The sequence below is a fragment of the Eptesicus fuscus genome, chromosome 11 (genome assembly GCF_027574615.1).
Source record: "Eptesicus fuscus isolate TK198812 chromosome 11, DD_ASM_mEF_20220401, whole genome shotgun sequence".
Classification (NCBI taxonomy): domain Eukaryota; kingdom Metazoa; phylum Chordata; class Mammalia; order Chiroptera; family Vespertilionidae; genus Eptesicus; species Eptesicus fuscus.
In genome coordinates, this window is record NC_072483.1 from 86,497,129 (window position 1) to 86,516,457 (window position 19,329).

Below are 19,329 nucleotides of genomic sequence, written 5' to 3' on the forward strand. Positions count from 1 at the left end.
TAGCCACTTTTTATTCCTACAAAGTAGTCACAAAAGTGGAATGCCCAGAATACAGGGTAAGGAGGTTTAAGGATGATTGATCTAGGGGTTCTTTTGAATATTGCATTAAAGTTTTCATATTTTCTCACATTTCTATGTATTGTTTTTAATGTCATTTCCTTCTGTAAAAACAAGAAAATGTTTGCTGGCCAGCACACAGACTTGCCTTTTGTCTTTCTTTATTGGCCTAACACACTGCCTATTTTAGCAAAAGTTGGATTATTATTTTTTTGTTTGCAATAATAAGGTGCCATTTCTCTTTAAGGCCTAAAATGTTTTTTAAAAGTATTTTTTTAAAACGTGGTGTTGACTGATCTTCTTACCATGACTTCAAGTTCATTTCTCGAGTTGTAAACCAGATTTTAATTTCTACTGAGTTGTGACCTGATGGACGGTGAAAGGCTACTATGATTTGTTCCTTATTGGCCTTTTATTGGGTCAGGTAATCCCCAAGACTTCCCACCTACTCCCCTGAAGTGGACGTGCACTGTTAATATAACTGTAGGACAATATTTGGTGCATATTACAGTTCCTGTTGTTCCTGTTGATGTCATTTTTATTGCTATAGACTTTTGACTTATAATAACAATCACAAAATGAACAGCAGCCAGAGCTGTGTAACTAGAGACTTTTTCTTTTTAACAGCTGTTGTCAGCTCTGGGGTGCAATGTGTAAGGTTCAATCACTTTCCTAAAATAACATAATATAGCTTGCTAGAGGCACAATTAGGCTCAAGGAACATTTTTCTCCAATTGTGATTCATAACATAATAACATTGTCGTTTAAGGTGGGTAGGAAAAGTCTACTGTGAGTGTCAGAACTTCATCTGTCTGTTCAGCTCTGCATAGGACAGAGCCTGGCACATAGTAGGCACTCAGTGAATAGGTGAATGAATAAGTCAATGAAAAAATTGAAATTATCTTTTAAATGATTATAATTGTTAACATTTAACAATAAAAATTTTCTAGAGCTCTTTGAGTCATTTAATAGTACTATAATCTTTGGTTATCAGTTAATTATTAGTCCTGGCAATGGAAAATGTCCATATAGGGTACTATGTAAGACGGACAGTAATTTACATATAGTGATATTTTTTTAAATAAAATGTACTGAAACACAATTGACGCTAGATAAAAACAAATATAGTAGCACATTGACATAAAAGAGCTAGATAAAGAAAAGTAAACATAATACAAGGCTACATTTTAAATTCAGATTTGCAACTGCTCAACACCTATCAGTGACAAATTTGTACTGAATGATGCCAAAGATTATACCACTGACCCGTACCCTGAAGGCATGGGAATTATTTTTCTCTCCGTGGTGATAAATTAATGACAATCAATCTATGTTGTTCTGACTTTCTTCCCTTGGGGCTAATGGCATATCCTTGTAGATTCTGTAAGAGGATGAACTTCACTCTGTGCCGGGGTAAAGCACAGAATACAGCTCTCCTGGATCTCCAAAGTCCACAATCATTTTCTCTCCTCATTGGCACCATTCCCTCGTCAGCTGAGCTACTCTTCTCTAGGGTGTATGAACTTGAACCAACAATAAATGGACAGTGAAGACATCATGAAATCTATATGTTTATGACTTATGTAACTTTTTCTTCTTTAAGTACTGACATGACCATAATATTGCTTATCTTGATGGAGACAATTGAAGGTCAGGACTATTTCTGGAAGTTTTAAGGAGTTAGATCCCCACCATCTACTCACACCTTTATCCTTATTTCTGACTTTAGATACTAGAAGTAAAGTTCATAATGTTTATTTAGATATTTTAAGTTTCTGTTTCAAATAGCTGGGTTTTTATTATTTTTCATGCCTCTCAGGTCCCTGAACAGGAAGCCTAGTGAGTTCCTGGGCTTATCTGGTGAGAAATTACATTAGGGAGAAAAACCAAACTACACATGATTCTGCATAGGAGTTAGGTGTTTCTGGTGCTGTTATTATTTTTTTCTTCACTGAAACTCTGTGAGTTGTTGTTGTTGTTATTATTGTTATTATTATTACTGTAAAGTTTAGCAACGTCAGGTCCAAAAGAGGAGGTCATCTCAACCTTTTTCTAAAATGGAATCTATTTAAAGAACCACATCCTTTGCCTTAAACTGGGCACATAGTACCTTCCAAAACAGCAGCATTTTACTATTGGGGATTTATAACAGATTTTGATAAGGCTAACCACTTTTTTTTTTTTAAGTGTAAACCTTATGTGAAAAACATAGAGGATGTAAAACAGGAATGAAGTATCTCGACAATGAGTTTTTTCAGTGAATCTGTACTCTATCTGATCACTCAAAGCATGGTGTTAGAATGCTGGCTTTAAATTTTTCTTCTAAATATGAAGCCAATGATTAACATCAGTAGTCACATCTATTTGTTAAGTAGTTTCACTTTATTAGATTGTATACTACAGAGCTCAGCTATTCTTTTCACGTCCGTCTACCAAAACATATACACTAACTTTTGAAAACAAAAGGTGAACTTTATAAAAACTCAATTTTACTCCCTTCAAAACATACTTTCTAATATTTTCTAAAGTAAAATATTTCAATTAACTTTTTATAAGCTAACACAAAATTTAAATGTGAACACTACTTTTATATTGAAGTAGGGCATATTTAAAACATAAATGGTATTGAACCGCATACATTAAAACATGGCTTTGATATTTTTAGTAAAAAAAAATATATGGAAAAACTAAATGGTTAGTTATTTTGATAGGGTCAAAGATTAATTATGTTTATTTGAAAACTGCTTATGATATTACTTTGGATGTATGAAGCAACAAACAAACAAAAATAAAATCAGACTCTTTGTGCGGATCTATTCTTAGAGGAAATGTGTATTTTCCTAAGAATTTTAAATGTTTATAACTTGGATGTCTCCCAGGATTCACCCTTTTTCCTTCCCTGGAATCTAATTACTTTCCACACAGCACCTGGACTTGAAGTGATGCTTCAAATTAATATATGTTAAAAATAAAAATTTTAAATTTAAAAAGTTAACCAAATGCTTTTCACCGTGTAACGAGAGAGACAAAAAGAGGAAGATCCTTCTGTGCCTGAATGAGTTTTCTCTGTGTTCTGGCTCGGCCCTGCCAGCACCCTGTTGCAGCCTTGACGTTCATTGTAACCGGGGAGTCGCTCTCTTTGGGGAGGTAGCTATTGTGGTTTCCTACACCTTTCTCTGATGACAACTGTCATTTAATTTTCCAAAGGTCTTACTGTTTACTAGGAAGCCTAAATAATTTCTTAAAAAATAAATGATATATTCTTGCTTCCCAATTTTAATGAAACATTTGGGCAAGCAGAGTTCTTTACACCCACTACCTGAGCTCCATTTTGTTTGAAGACCACATGGGCCTGCTTCTTTTCATTTACTAGTTTAAAGGACAAGCCTATGCAACGAGATTCCATCTGCTCGGTAATGCAGAACTCCTCTACTTAATTTTCATATTCCTAATAGAAACAAAGATGAGAGTCAATTAAATATGCTCACATTTCTAATTGTTGAATCTCAGTCTTCTTCTGAGTTAAATCTTGAGGAAAATCAATGCTAACATCGCACAGATTAACTGCTTAACAAAAATATTATTTCGTAAAGCCAATTTTGATCATATAAATGTTTATCATATTTAATACGTTCCCTTTGAGCTTAGTAAAGCCAGCAATGCTTTTTCTAGATGTGTATAAAGCTGCTATTAAAAAACAGTGTATATGCCTTTAGAATAGGACCAGTGTTAACCCTAAAAGGAATAATTAATATTTGTTGAGTGCTTGCCTTTTGGAAAACTACTTTACATATTTTTTTTTTACCTATTTCTCACAAGATTTGTTTTAAAGTTAATGTTAGCATCTCTGGCTTTACCTCTGAGAAAACTAATAATCAGAGAGGTTACAAAATCATCCTCAAATCACAAAGCCAGGGGCCGGGAGGGCCAAGATTCAAATCTTGAACTATTGAGCACATGGCCTGTGCTGTTTCCACTATATCATGCTACACATGGCTTTGATTTGGAAGTCATCTCGCTCAAACCATTTATGTCTACACATGAAGAAACCGAGGCACAGATTGCTACTGTGACTTAACCAGGAGCTGAAACTCGGACAGCATTTTCCACTTTGCTGCCACGGGATTTGCTGCAGGGACTGACAGACTGAATGGACAGTCGGACAGAGGAGGAGGGTGGAAGGCTTACAGCTGATGGAGCACCAACCTAGAGTCAGCCTGTTCGTGTTGTGAACCCGTGTGACCTTCCGCATGTCCTGCACCCCCTTTGTGGCCCCACTTCTCCTTGTCTATAATGGGGATCATCGTGGGCTTCCTGCCTTAGAGAGCTGTCACAGAAACCAAACAAGGCAATGTACTTAAATTACTTTGCAAAGTATGGAACATATTATAATGTGCATCACTGAAGATCCTCAGTAGTGGGTATTGAAGAGTACATAGTTGAAAGCACACAGAGTATGCAGTAAACTCCACAATGTAAGCCGTTCCGGGAAATGATATGTGACATAACAGTTCGTCTTCGCTGGCCCTAAAAATGTTGGCTCGCTGCTGCACCAGTCAAGTCGAATCCGGTCACCAGACAGCAGAACGGCGCTCTCTGGGTGACTCCCCCCGAAGTTCAGATATCCAGCCTGTTTGACACCTGCAGTTTAGTCTGATAGCAAGAGGCTACTATCCAGCCTGAGGAGTCCGATCTGAATCCTCCGGCCCATGCCGGATTCTGTGCCTCTGTGAAAACAAAAGAACTAAATTTGTTCTCAGCAGTACATCTCATTATTCTGAATGTGGATCCTCAAGAAGCAGTGAATTTAGATCATTTATTTGTTTTTGCCAGATAGAATATTTAAAAACCTGAACACAGGAGACGACGGAGTGCACAAATATGAAGCAGGTAAGAGGATCTGAATTGACCAAGGATGGGAAGTGGGACAATGAAAGACCAACATCTAGAGACAGATGGACAGTTCAGGACTCAAGCGTAACTTATGACCTCTCACTCTAAGGAATAATGCATTTATATTTTAAAAATGATGTGTTATGAAATCCCCTGAAAATGAAACTTGAGCTTTAAAGGTGACATTCTGCCTTAGAAGAATTCTTACTGTAGAGGTTTACCATCCATCAATCTCCTCTTCTCTTCAAGGTAAATCTGGGTAACAGTCAAGGTGGGTCTCGCCATTGTAAACTGGACGCTGGGACTCAGAGAGCTTGCGCATGCGGCCTGATGTCCCAGAGGCAGCAGGTGCAGGAGCTCGGGAATCCTGGCTCCTGACAACCATTTCATGCTGCCACTTTAACAAAAGGCAAATCTGAAACTGACCTTTGCATCTTTGACATGGAAGTCCACCGTGATAAATCTAGAAATGACGCTTCATGTTGAAAGCTGAAGATAGACTTTTTTTTTTTAAAGTACAAACCAAATTAAAATATTTTGCCAGAGTCAAGCCATAGCCCTTTTGAAGCGAAGGGAGTTTTTCGTTGAAGGGGGAAGTGTGAAGGAAAGAGGCTAATCTTCCCCAGCTCAGACTGCACACAGTGCCTCTTCTAACCTGGAGCATCTGCCTGTGCCCTCTTGTCTGGCAGGATGGCAGGGGGTGCTGTTTGTGAAGTTCCGTCAATCTATTAAACATTAGACAGAAGGTTTTAGGAAACAGGCCATGTGTATTGTGACGTGCGGCCCTGGAAAGAAAAATGATCAGTCTGTGTATTTGCCTTTTAACTGGTTGTAGACAAGTTGGCCACATCCTTGGCACATTAATGAATTCTGTCATATCTCATCTGCACCGCGCTCTTATTATCTGAATTCAGTTTTCTGTTTGGCAATCAAAATAAAGTCACTGATTTAAGTTTCTATTTCTAAGCTAGGGCTCCGGGTCCCTAATAACCAAGAGACTGGGTGCCATCAGGAAACGAAACAAAGTTTGGTAATGTGGTTTGTGACATGTCACTTGAACTAGATTCTAAAAGGAAGGCTCACAGAGATTTATTTTTGCAAATGTTTTCTTCCTGTGAGTGTGTAATCCTACACCTCTACTGAACTACTCTTCCGTCTTCTGAAGAAGAGTTCCGGACGTACGCAGGATGTTTTGTTATTAAAAATATCAGGGCGTCCTCATTTACTCATGGATAGATCGAAATCTAAATTATGGAAACCTTCAGTAAAGCCAATACGAAAACAAGTATGCGGTGCATTTGACTTTTCCCCATTTGCCGGCAAGTGATTGAAAATAGGGCTCGCAAAGCACAGCGATGTTTGCCCACCAGTGTCTCTCCATTGCGGGGCCTTTCTAGAAAATAGGGCTCCTTTTCTCAGCATCTGGTCCCTTTTATCTAGCACATGGACTCCTGGCTCCTTTGTATCTAGGACAGCTTCTTTATAAATCTTTCTCACCTCTCAGTAGCCCCCTTTAGGGTATGTTCAAGTTCTCCCTACTGACGTGAGTTCGGCAGTTAAAGGCCATCTTCATTCCTAGGATCACGTCAGAAGAACAAAGCATGAACCGAGCATTGAAAGCAAATGATGTATCCTCTAAAAATTATCTGGAAGTGGTTAATATTTCTATAAATCTGAATATACGTGTTCATTTACAAAAGTATTCTTTTGTATTACAAACGTGCTCTGCTTTTCTCCTTATTTGGAGTCCAATTTTTCTTCTATTATGAAAAACCAATTGTAAGAAGATCCTATCAATAATAAATTTGACCGACTCCAGGTTATCTTGCCGGACTGTGAGCTGCAAAATGTTTTGCTTTCTTCATGGCTACATTTCTATTGCCATTTTGTGGTCTTGAGGGTTGTGTGCCTTGGGACAGTTTTCATTAATTCTTTGATTTAAGAGGTATATAATGGAATGATAGTATCTGTCATATACATACTGCTCTAGTTACACCCCATAAAGGTTTTCACCCTCAAAAAACAGACACTCTAACCAGGAAGAGAGACAATAAATAAGTGAGCAGCAGACATGTGCTGTGGTTTATTGATTCCAAGATGCCCACATTTGCCAATATGAATGTATCTGAAACAGACACATAACTGGTGTCTGACAGTCAGTCCTGGCCAGGGGGCAGCGGTGGAGAGGATGCCATTGACCACTGATAGGTGAATAGCAGAAAGCACCAGCGCCCCAAATTGTAAAACTGGTGTCAGTGAAAGAATAGAGGATACCAGGGGCTGAAGACTGGGGACAGTTATTGTTTAATGGGTACAGAGATTTTCTTGAGGATGATGGGGGTTACATAGCTGGTAATTAAAGAGTTTCATGTACAGATAGTAGTGGTGGTTACACAGCATTACTGAGGACTTTCTGAATATGGAATGGGGCAAAAGTAGGTTTACACTTGTTCACATGGAAAATAATACAACAATCTATATATATAAAAGGCCAGTGACTGAATGGCGGAACCACTGAAATGACCGGTCACTATTATGCACACTGCATTGGCCAACTCGCCCGATCAGGCCCTGAAAGCCTGCCCCAACCTCTCGTGGCCCCTCCCCCAAGCCGGCCCCTTCCCAATAGGCCCCCATTGGGGTGGGCCGGCCGGACCCCACCTGTGCACGAATTCGTGCACTGGGCCTCTAGTCATATCTAATAAAAGAGTAATATGCAAATTGACCATCACTCCAACACACAAGATGGCTGCCCCCATGTGGTAACAAGATGGCTGCCACAAGATGGCCAGCAGGGGAGGGCAGTTGGGAGGGATCAGGCCTGCAAGAGAGGGCAGTTGTGGGCGATCAGGCCAGCAGGGGAGGGCAGTTGGGAGGTACCAGGCCTGCAGGGGAGGACAGTTGGGGGCGATCAAGCCTGCAGGGGAGGGCAGTTAGGGGTGACTAGGCTGGCAGAGGAGGGAAGTTGGGGGTGACCGGGCCTGCAGGGAAAGGTGGTTGGGGGCGACCCAGGCCTGCAGGGTAGAGCAGTTGGGGGAGACCAGGCCTGCAGGGGCGGGCAGTTAGGGGTGACCAGGCCAGCAGGGGAGGGCAGTTAGGGGTGACCAGGCCTGCAGGGGAGGGCAGTTAGGGGCAAAGATGCTGGCAGGGGAGCAGTTAGACATCAATCAGGCTGGCAGGGGAGTGGTTAGGGGGTGATCAGGCTGGCAGGCAGAAGTGGTTAGGGGCAATCAGGAAGGCAGGCAGGTGAGCAGTTGGGACCCAGCAGTTCTGGATTGTGAGAGGGATGTCCGACTGCCCGTTTAGTCCCGATCCCGATAGTCAGACATCCCTTGAGGGGTCCCAGATTGGAGAGGGTGCAGGCTGGGCTGAGGGACACACACCCCCATGCACGAATTTCGTGCAACGGGTCTCTAATAAGTAATAATACGAGAATAAACTGTTTAGTGTACTCACAATTGTAAACCTACTTTTGCCCCACCCTGTGTAAGGTCCTTTCACCTTTGCATAGAGGTAGTTTTACTTCTTCCTTTCCAATCTTGATGCCTTTTATTTTACTTTCCTGCCTAATTATCTGGTTAGGATCTCCATTAACATGTTATAGATGTGGTAAGAGTCGACACCCTCGTCTTGTTTATGATCTCGGGGGAAAGTAGTCAATCACTCACCATTACGTATAATATTAGCTATGAGTTTTTCATAGATGCTCTTGGTCAGATTCAGGAGCTTCCCCTTTATTCCCAGCTCATTGGGTGCTTTTATCATGAAGAGGTATTGGATGGTGTCAAATGCTTTTTTTGCAGTTATTGAGATGATCATGTGTTTTTTTTCTTTCATTCTATTCATATACTAGTAGTCGATCATGTAAATTACTTTTCAGATATTAAATTGACTTTGCATTCTTGGAATAAATCTTATTTGGTCAAGATGTATAATCATTTTTTACATGTTGCTGGATTCAGTTTGCTAGTATTTTGTTGAGGATTTGACCATTAAATTTCTTAAATTGCTTTTTTAGTATCTATGGAAATAATTATCAATATCCTCTTTGAGCTCTTAATATAGAGAATTATGTTGATAATTTTCCTAACATACATCCATTTAATAATGATGTATTATTTTAATATTTAGTTGGAGTATATTTGCTAATATTTTATTTAGTATTTTGTATCAAAATTTATAAATGAAATTAGCATGTGATTTTTGTGTTAAATTTTTCAGTATTCACACTTTTACATTGACTTTATTTAAAAATTGGCATCCTTTATTTTATTTTTATTTTTCTAGGCTTTAGAACAACTTAAGTAGTATAATATTTTCTGCTTATTAAAATGTTAGGGTAGATTCACCTATGAGAATTGCTTGTCTTGATCCTATGCATATAGGTAGATGTGGGCAACGGGGGTTGCATAGCTGGTAAGTCAGGCTGATTATGTATATTTCTATCTCATCAGCTAAGTTTGAAGATAACCTTTGTGTAATCTATTTTGTGTTACTACAGACTCCAAATATGTAGCATAATTTCCCTATATATTTACAATTTTCAAAATCCATTTATTTTTATTTGGAGTTGATACTATTTAGGTTGTCACTATTTTTTTTTTTTTCTTGTCTCGTTATTTGTTAATAGTGACAGCCGCGTGCAGCTTTTTAGTTCCAAGCTGGAGTTTGGCATGTATTAGGAGCTGAGGCCATATGAGTAACTCCCACGAATCCAGGATATTGCCTTTCTCCTATTTACACGCCCCCGACTTAGCACAGATTATCTGCACACACCCATTAGGAAAAGCCACACGGTTCTGGAAATCGCTCAGTGCTGGAGAAGCCCTGTGTTGTTGCTCATGTATAAACTAATTTTTTAAATCAGGCTACAGATTGAGAACAAGAAATCAAAATAGCAATGCCAATGAAGCATTTTAAATTGAGAAATAAAGATGTACACCTTCCTTGGATTGATCATGGAGAGGCGATCCATTGGCAGAGCAAAGTGATCTCCCTTCTAATATCTGAGTTAGGACCGATTCCCGAAGGTTTCTTTCCTGAAAGAGCCTGTTGTTCACATTCCTATCAGGTTGTAAAATACTGAGACTTAAAATTCTCTAATTTTATCATTCCAACTACTTGTCTAATGATTTAATGTATGCTCATTCATTTTCTAAGTATTAATTTATTAAGCATGAAACCTCAACACTTAAAAATCAAGTTTTCAGGAAGGGCAGCCTTGGTGGTTTTCAAAAGCAGCAATATCAAAAGTCTAAGAAAAGAGGCCCAATAACCCAGGCTTTCAAGAGAATGTAAAAATAGAAGCAGCGCTTTCCAGATCAGTCTGGTCTGCCTGACTTTCAGGGGGAACACAGAAAAGAACTGGATTTCACTCAAAGACCAAGGGTAAGATCTGGTGACATAGGCTGGACAGTCCTTTCTGGACCTAAAAGAAGAAGCAGAAAAACTAAAGTAGGAAGAGCCACAGGAACATGGACATGAGCACCTCGTCCGGGTTGCAGATGTGAATTTCTTGATCAGTTAAGTCAAATTCCGAATGAGCAAGAGAGCAAAGAGTATGGACAGAAGGAACCAACGATAAAACATTAACATTTTATAAACATTTGATGTCCTCCCACCCATTTTCAGCATTTTGTTTTCTTAAGTATATATATATATATATTATATATACTTAAGTATAATATATTATAGTGGTTATCCTTGGGATTTCAAAACAGCTAAATTTTATTTTCTTGATATCTGGAATCAACATGACTTCAAATCATTTTACTAAACAAAACCAGACACTTAGCATGTGCTTATTACCTCCTTCTTTCTCATAATCTACCCTACCCCACCCAAGTTGTCTACCCACTGAATTGATATAGTCTAGGATTTTTAATTATATATCACGATTTCAGTTGTATGATTGAAATGAATGGGCTGAAATGAATTTAGATTATACACTACTGTTTCCTTTGTTTCTGTAATCCCAAGTTTTCTCTTGAGCTGATTGTTACTGTGTTGTAGTATATGCTCAAGTAATTCTTCCAAAATGATTTCTTGAGTGATAAATGCTCTGACAGAATGCAAACATTTTATTTTCCCCTCATATTTGAATGATTGCTTGGCTATGTATTGAATTACAGGTTCAAAGACATCTTTTTCCTTAGAACTTTGATTCTCTATCAATAATAATTTAATATGTTCAGTTTTATGTGTTAGAAATTCTGTTTCCAATTTGATTGTCATTTTTTTCTGCAGATAATTTTTTTCAAGAAACTTTCAATGCTTTGTCTTTATTCTTGCTGCTTTGAAATTGCATTATGTATATGTCTCATAGTGGACCTTTTCCAGGCCCTCAGGTTAGCATTTGTTAGACTAGTATAATTTGAAGGCATATATTTATGTAGGTCAAACATTTAGTTATCTAAATTTTTAAAAATGTTTTTATTGATTTTTAGAGAGAGAGGAAGGAAGAGGGATAGAGAGATAAAAACATCAATGAGAGAGAAACATCATTGATTGGCTACTTCCTGAATGCCCCCTACTAGGGATCAAGCCCAAAATCCAGGCATGTGCCCTGACCAGGCAGGCATCGAACCAGTAACCTCTTGGTACATGGGCAGATGCTCAACCACTGGGTCACACTGGCTGGGCAGTTAATTATTTAAATGTTTTTGGTACTTCCTCCATTCCATTTCTCTATCTCTCTCTCCCTCCCTGTCTTTCTCTTTTGCTCCTTCCCCACCCCCCCCGGAACTCCCAATCAAAGGACATTAGTATTTCTGGGTTTATCCTCTGAACTTTACAACTTTCTTTTATACAAGCAACTTCTTTGCCCATTTTTTTGGTATAATCTTGGAGAATTCATCAGATTAATCTTTTAGCTCCACAAATTACTTTTTGATTGTATCAGTTTTATGTAGTGAGGTTTTATTGGTTTAATTTCACTGTTGATGTTATTAATTTCCAAAATTTCTAGCTGAATTTTTCATTGTTGCTATATCCTGTTGAATTTTATAATTACATTTGCTATAATTATTTAAACCCCACCCATTTGTCTGTTAACTTCATCAGTTATTAATTAGATCTTCTATTTTTTATTTAGATATTAATTTTTGTAGTGTTCTTTTTTTCTCAAATATTTGATGCTTTTGGGTTGCATACCAATATTCGTAACTGAGACTCTCCACTGGCTCTGTTGGAATGCCGTGGATGTTATCAAAGCCTGCTTTAATGATTTTTTTAGGAAAAGGATAGATGTGCTAATATGCTCACTACCCACTTGTCTCAAATAGTTGAGAGATCCACATTATTTGAGGTGTTTCCAGCCACTCAGAGCACAGAACTTCTTTAGCCTAAATTACAAATGTGTGTTCCAATTGCTATTTGTTCTTTATAAAAGTGGAAGAGAGGCTAATTCATTTGGCTGCTCTTATGATGATACCCCAATAAATCATCCTGTTATGACCCTGGGAGTCGCTTTTGCTCACCCTATGCCACCCCTAACTCTATGGCACCTTTGCACACGCAGCCACCTATTGTAGAAGTTTTACTACACAGATTGGGGCCTATGGCTTCACGCTCAGCCTGACCATCTGACACCAGTTACCTCCTCTCCTTCCAGAACTGCTCCTGGTTTCTGGTTCAGGGAAGGCCCGGTTCTTGTTTTTCAATAAGTGTGTGTGTGTGTGTGTGTGTGTGTGTGTGTGTGTGTGTGTGTGTGTTTGTCTTTGTGTAATATAATCTTACCTAGGTATAAGATTGTGTTGACTTTCTTGTTTTCCACATCAACGTGTATGTGTATCATATAAATAAACATTTTTCCCCTATGGGTTTAGCACTATAAGGAAAGATGGATTATATGCTCAGAAGACTTCTGCAATCGTTTGGTAACCTAAAGTAAATTCCAATTTTAAAAACCTTTATTTTTAGAGCAGTTTAGGGTTCACTGCAAAATTAGGTGGAGGTTACAGAGGTTTCCCATATACCCTCTCCCCCCATACCCACAGCCTCCCATTATCAATTTCCCCAGGTGGTACCTTTGTTACACTGGATGAACCCATATTGCCAAATCTTTATCACCCAAAGTCTATACCTTACATTAGGCTTCATCCCTGGTCTTGCATATGTATAATGACATGTATTCACCATTGTAGTATCATACAGAGTAGTTTCACTGCCCTGAAAATCCTCTATGCTCTGCCTAGTCAACCCCTGACAAACACCGATCCCTTTACTTTCTCCATAATTTTGCTTTTTCCAGAATATCATACAGTTAAAAATCACACAATATGTAGCCTTTTCAGATGGGTTCCTTTCGCTTCATAATGATCCTAAAATTTTACCCTTTAAAAATACCAAGAATATATAAGAGAAGTTTTTCTACTCAAGCTTCTGCATTCCAATTTTATCTCGGCTTCTACTCTCCCACTAAATCTTATCGTATTTATTTTCTTGCTTATACCGAGACAGGGGTTGGAGATCCAGAAAGAGGCAAGCTAGGCACAGAATTCTATATTATAAGGAGAAGCTGATTATGCTGTAATAACAAGCCCCAAGTTTCAAGAGACTAAAACATAAATGATTTATTCACTTGCCATTCAAACTACACATCCACTGAGGTCCATTGTACTTACTCAGAGGCCAGGACCCTAGGGCATTCCCCATCCACCACATGGTTGGTCTTTGTGTTAGAGGGAAAAAGAGCCTTGTACCGTCAATGAAGGGCTCTGGCCCAGAGGGACATGCATCGCTCCTTCTCACAGCTCATGGCCACTAGTCATGTGACCCAGCCAACCACAAAGGGACTAACAATTGCAATCCTACTCAGAGTGGAATAGTACCATTGAATGATTTGTATGTCACAATTTATATATGACATCAAAATAGCTGCAAAATCAGGGATCAGCGAGTATTTTTAAATGTTATATGCTACCACCACTTCCTGGACATTCTGACAGAGACTAATATCTTCTATTAAGTTTTATTATAACTGATACAGAATGGTAAATCATTTTACCTTACTATAGAAGCAGAAAAAAATTTGAGAACCAATATTATAGAAAAAAATAGTTTTGAAGAATCTTAGATATGGAAGGGGTTTTTAGCCACCATAAAATTCATTCCAGGACTTTTAGCTATTATATATATTTATATCTAGGTACATACATATTTATATTTGTGTGTATATGTGTATATATATATATGTATGTATGTATATATATGTATATATATATATATATATATATATATATATACAATATGATATGGATATACATATGTGCGCACATATATCAGTATTATTCCTTTGGAATCATATATACTTACAAATTCAAAAAATATTGAGCATCATATAAGAAGCTCTGCTGAGTTCTGTGGATGGGGGTGCTTGTTATTTTTATATAGTATCTGCTATTAAAAAAACACAACGAATTATCTGCTCAAATTCAATCTGCTCTATCTATGCATAATCTGGCATGTGTCACAAGCCAGGGCAAAGGGAAGACTTTGGTTCTTATCTCTTTTAGTGAACTCGAGTTGTTTCAAGGTGGTGTCTTAACTAAGCTATTGTTTTCATTGTGTTCTCATTGTATGAACATCCGTTTCCTTGCATAGATGCCTAGAACCCAGATGGTCCTGCATAAAAAAAAATGTGAGCTTAAATACCATCAGTAATAATTTTAAATATTGCAATAAAATGTTTGAAAATTAAACATTAAACTTGAAGATAAAGGTGAAAATTTAGTCAGAATGAAAGTGACAAAAATAATGCAAATATCACAAGGCCTACCATTTTATGTGAGAAAGCGTAAACATTAAGAGATTTCAGTGTGAGTCATGCCCAAGGGTATGAAGCCAGGTTGACAAGACTGCGAAGTGTCCTTTTTCCCTGTGTAAGGAGAGCAGGGACAGCCCTGGGTGACCGCACCCTCCTGAGCACAGGGAAGACCAGATTTCCTTAGTTCCCCTGAAACAGACGCTACGTGTGCGGCCAATGGGATGCGCGAGTGGGATCCATGCACCCCACTTCCGAGGGCTGGCCTTTGGGACCCTCTGGTCCTCTCTTCCTCTGTCACAGCAACCTCTGAGCTCTTGGGTTTTGGGTGGTCCAGCTACAAAATGGCAAAACTTCAAGAAAGCCTGGGCTCCTGTACTTCACTCCATCCCTAACTCAGAGGGGAATAAAAAAGATTGTTGCCATTATGATTCTGGACTTTATTTCATAACTACAACATAATCTAGTCCATCCTGACTGAAACGTGCAGTTTAATAGTAGAGTTTTGACCCTACTTCAATTACGATCATCTGATTAAGAGACAAAATATCTCTATGGCTAACATAAATGAGAAAGAAATCTAGTCTTTTTGTTTAAAAGCATGTAAGTACATTAGATATTACTTTATCAGAATACATTGATCTTCTTAAGCTGTTATTTTTGGGCTTTGGGGAATATTTTTTTAATATTAAGAAATTAAGTCAATATTTTAAAATGTATAAGGTTATATTATAATACTAACTTACTTTTTATTCTATACTTGATTACTTTTCTCAAAGAGTTAAACAACAGCGTATTATAATTGGATTTTTGCCACCTACAAGCTAAGTTTGTAAGTACTTTCAAATGTGAAATAGCTATAGAATTTTGGGAGAAACTGGCAAAATTCTTTGACATTTATGTTATCTCCAACCATGAAATACATTGCCCAAATAGATTGACTGACTCAGACCTAATCTGATCCAACATGCTGTATTTGACCTAGGGATCTTTTCGTCTTCTAACGTTATGCCAACTTTATGACACATCAAAGGAAAGAACTTCAAGACTTTCCTGCTGGGAAATTGACAGTCGGTGTTTTGCATAAAAATACTTCCCTACATAAGAGCCCTTATTTGTTATATTAACAGAAACCAGAAGAAAATTTGCATTTTGAGTGCTATGAAAAAAGATCCCAAAGTCATCAGTTGCTCTGAGCAACATATTGTACATGTTACCACATGACAATTGAGACACACACTCATTTGTTAATCTCAGCAGTGGCAGCTCTTACCATTCTGGATGGAGCAAACCTTATTCCAAGAGGTTCATTTGAAAAAGGTCAAGGGTGCTAGCCTTATTACGACTACACATCGGAACAATTTTCTGCTTCGTTTGGAATTATGTATGTGAACACACTGAGCTGCCACTAGCCTGTAAAATGTCTTTATGCAAATTAGAAAAGGCACTTCTTCTGGACAGACCAATTAGAAAGGCTGCCTGGCAATGCAACTTTGTGTATTATGCAAACTCCACAGCAGCATGCGATGGCCCTGTGATCATTTTTAAATAAGGTTTTTGGTTTTTTTTTAAGAGGAAGTTTATTAAAAAGTCACAGAGGTAGAAGAAGTGAGCACCCATAACTCATTTTCACCCAAAATGTTCTGCAGGCAGTGTATGATACTCAGTCCAGTATCACAAAGATACAGCATTCTGTGATAAGACCAATTTTGCTTCTTATAATTAGTCATGTTGTTGTTTAAGAAATATTTTAACACAATTTTTTTTTTAATACTGGAACAATTATTTTCTTTGAGTAAAAGCTCCTTGGCAGTGGGAAGAAGCTGACCTACCATCCATCAGAGCTGTGGTTGTAATAATTCTTGCTGGTTTGTTGGCAAGAGCAGGTGAATCAAAAAGTAAACTTGACTCTTTCCCTCCCTGGCTACTTGCGGATCAGCTGCCATCATGAACGACACAGTAACTACCTGGACCAGGAACTTCCTGACCAGCAGACTGCTTCAGCAGAAACAAGTGCCCACCGGCGTCCTTCACCCTGGGAAGGCAATAGCCCCTAAGATAGAAACTCAAGAAAAACTAGCCAGATGTAGAAGACCACACCAGATATCATCTTTGTGCTTGGATTCAGAACCCAGTTTGGTGGTGGCAACATAACTGGCTTTGGCATGATTGATGATTCCTTAGACTATGCAATGAAAAACGAACCCAGGCACAGACCTGGAAGACATGGCCTGTATAAGAAGAAGACCTCACGAAAACAGCCAAAGGAACACAAGAACAGAATGAAGAAAGTGAGGGGGGCTGCAAAGGGCAATGATGGCGCTGGCAAGAAGGAAGCTGGCGATTGGACAACGTAAAGAGTAAAGATTCTTCGGTGACTTCTCTGTGGACATGTGCGAATTTTTCATGAGAGGGTTAATAAACTAAGAACTTGAAAAAATAGTAACTTTGAATAGTTCAAGTGCTATACCTTGGTAATTTATCTGGCTTATTTAAAATATTATAACACATTTTTCCAAGGATAACTTTGGGTCACTACTTCCCCGTTAGTTTCTACAAGATTTACTGTTTTCAGAGAGGTAGGAAGTGGGGACCAGGAGAGCAGATATGCTGGCAGGGCTGCAAATAAGACTTTGAGGCCACAGGGCAGGGAAAGACATTAAGTAATAGAATGAGGTGTGTGTGTGTGTGTGTGTGTGTGTGTGTGTGTGTGTGTGTGTGTACCATCTATTTTACTCAGGCAGGGAACATATATGAGAGAAGGGGACCAAAACAAAAACCAAACATACTGTATCTGTTAGCCAGATCCAGGCTACAGATCACCGGATTTCAAACTGTGAGTTTAGACTTAATTCAGCAAATAGAACAAGTTGCTCTTTAAAAGACAAAGTGTTCAGGAATGTTCCTTTAAGCTATTCAAGTCTAAAAGTGTTGCTCACAATTTTGCCCAAACAACTAGGAAAATAAATCAGTTTTTTTAAAATCCTATCAGATATTTCCCTCGTGGGAATTTGTAAACCAAAGTGATTTTCTATATGCAGTCACGTAGGTGAGAAACTTGGATTCTGTTAACAGCGTGCTCCACAACCGTGCTCAGAGTTCTGAGAGGTAAACATGGCTGAGCTTAGCATTTCTCCCTGGCACTGTCAGCAAGGGTTCAGATCCTGCTGACCCCACTTACAGGTGTCAGGCCTGCAGCGAAATCTAACAAGCATGGCTCTGCACCGTTACTGGGTAATGAGAATATGTTTATAATTTAATCATGGTTTATAACAGTAAATTTAATGCCCCATGACTCATAAAGCTGGGGGTATTCTTTTGGTGGTGGTTGTTGCTGTTGTTCTAAATGCGTATTTGCTGTGCTGTTTGTGCTGATTTCTGTAGCTAAGATATGCTATTACAGTTACTGCGCACCATCAAATTTCATTGTTAGGCCACATTTGAATTACATGGGAAGGCTTTCACCAGACCTTGCATTTAACCCCAAGGGGTTTGCTTTTGGCTTCAGTTGCATGACCACTCAGAACCCAGAGGCATAACAGTCTCCATTTGCCCATGAGATACATTGACTAAATTCTTTTTTGTTATGGTCACTTCTCAGACTATTGGTTCCAGAATAAAACTCTTGCCCTAGCTGGTTTGGCTAAATGGATAGAGTGTCAGCCTGCGGACTGAAGGGTCCCAGGTTCGATTCAGGCCAAGGGCACATACCTGGGTTGCGGGCTTGATCCCCAGTAGGGGGCGTGCAGGCAGCCAATCAATGATTCTCTCTCATCATTGATGTTTCTATCTCTTTCTCCCTCTTTCTTCCTCTCTAAAATCAATAAAATATATTTTTAAAAAATCTTGGAATCAATGATTGTAACACCAGCTGAGATACGGGCCCATTCTGTTTTAGAACATGCCATGGGCACAAGAAAGCATTCCATGGCTCCAACCATGACAAAAATACTTAGGAATACAAGGGGAACTTCATTTTTTAATCCATCTATTATTTATGTTTTAAGGCTCTGACTAGCAAAAGAGCAAGTGTTTTCTTAATTCAGCCAATCAGATATTGACATATAGGTTAGTTCCAGTGGATTTTGCTTTAAACAAAATAACTGTTCTCTCAAATGAGAAAATTTATAATTGATATTTAAAAAATATTTAGTTTCATACATTCAAAGAATAGCATAAGAGTACTTGGATTAAGAGAAAGTTAAACCATCTTTTGATAACTCAGGTAAAGATTTATCATGAAATTTGCTTTTAATTTCTTTATGGATGATTATGAACATGTGGTTCAAGTTTTCTGTTACCTAATTTCTCACTTTAAAACAATTATACTTCTATCCACAAATTATTTAGTTTGAAATGACTAGTAAAAGTAGAAAAGCCTCTTGGAAAACTTCTATAAAGACTAGCTTTAAGAGATATAAGTCTTCACATTTTTAGAATAATTTCCAACATAACTAGATTTGTGTTGCTAATCAATAATACACTCCAAGAGTCAGCCTAATGCTCTTCCTTAGGCAAAATAACACATCTAAAACACACAGAAAACAGTGGACAGGAAACAGCCACAGGAAGCAAGATCTGAGAAATACATGCATGGCTTTGGAGCCAAAAAATCC

The 19,329-nt window shown here is 38.4% G+C and overlaps 1 protein-coding gene across 1 annotated transcript; it reads left to right on the forward strand.

Annotated features, from left to right (window-relative positions):
* The first annotated feature begins 16,660 nt into the window (after positions 1-16,660).
* LOC114233333 (40S ribosomal protein S24-like) lies at positions 16,661-17,070 on the forward strand. The gene is given in 2 exon segments (XM_054722859.1): positions 16,661-16,793; positions 16,796-17,070. Coding segments are annotated over 2 exon segments (408 nt in total).
* The last annotated feature ends 2,259 nt before the right edge of the window (positions 17,071-19,329 follow it).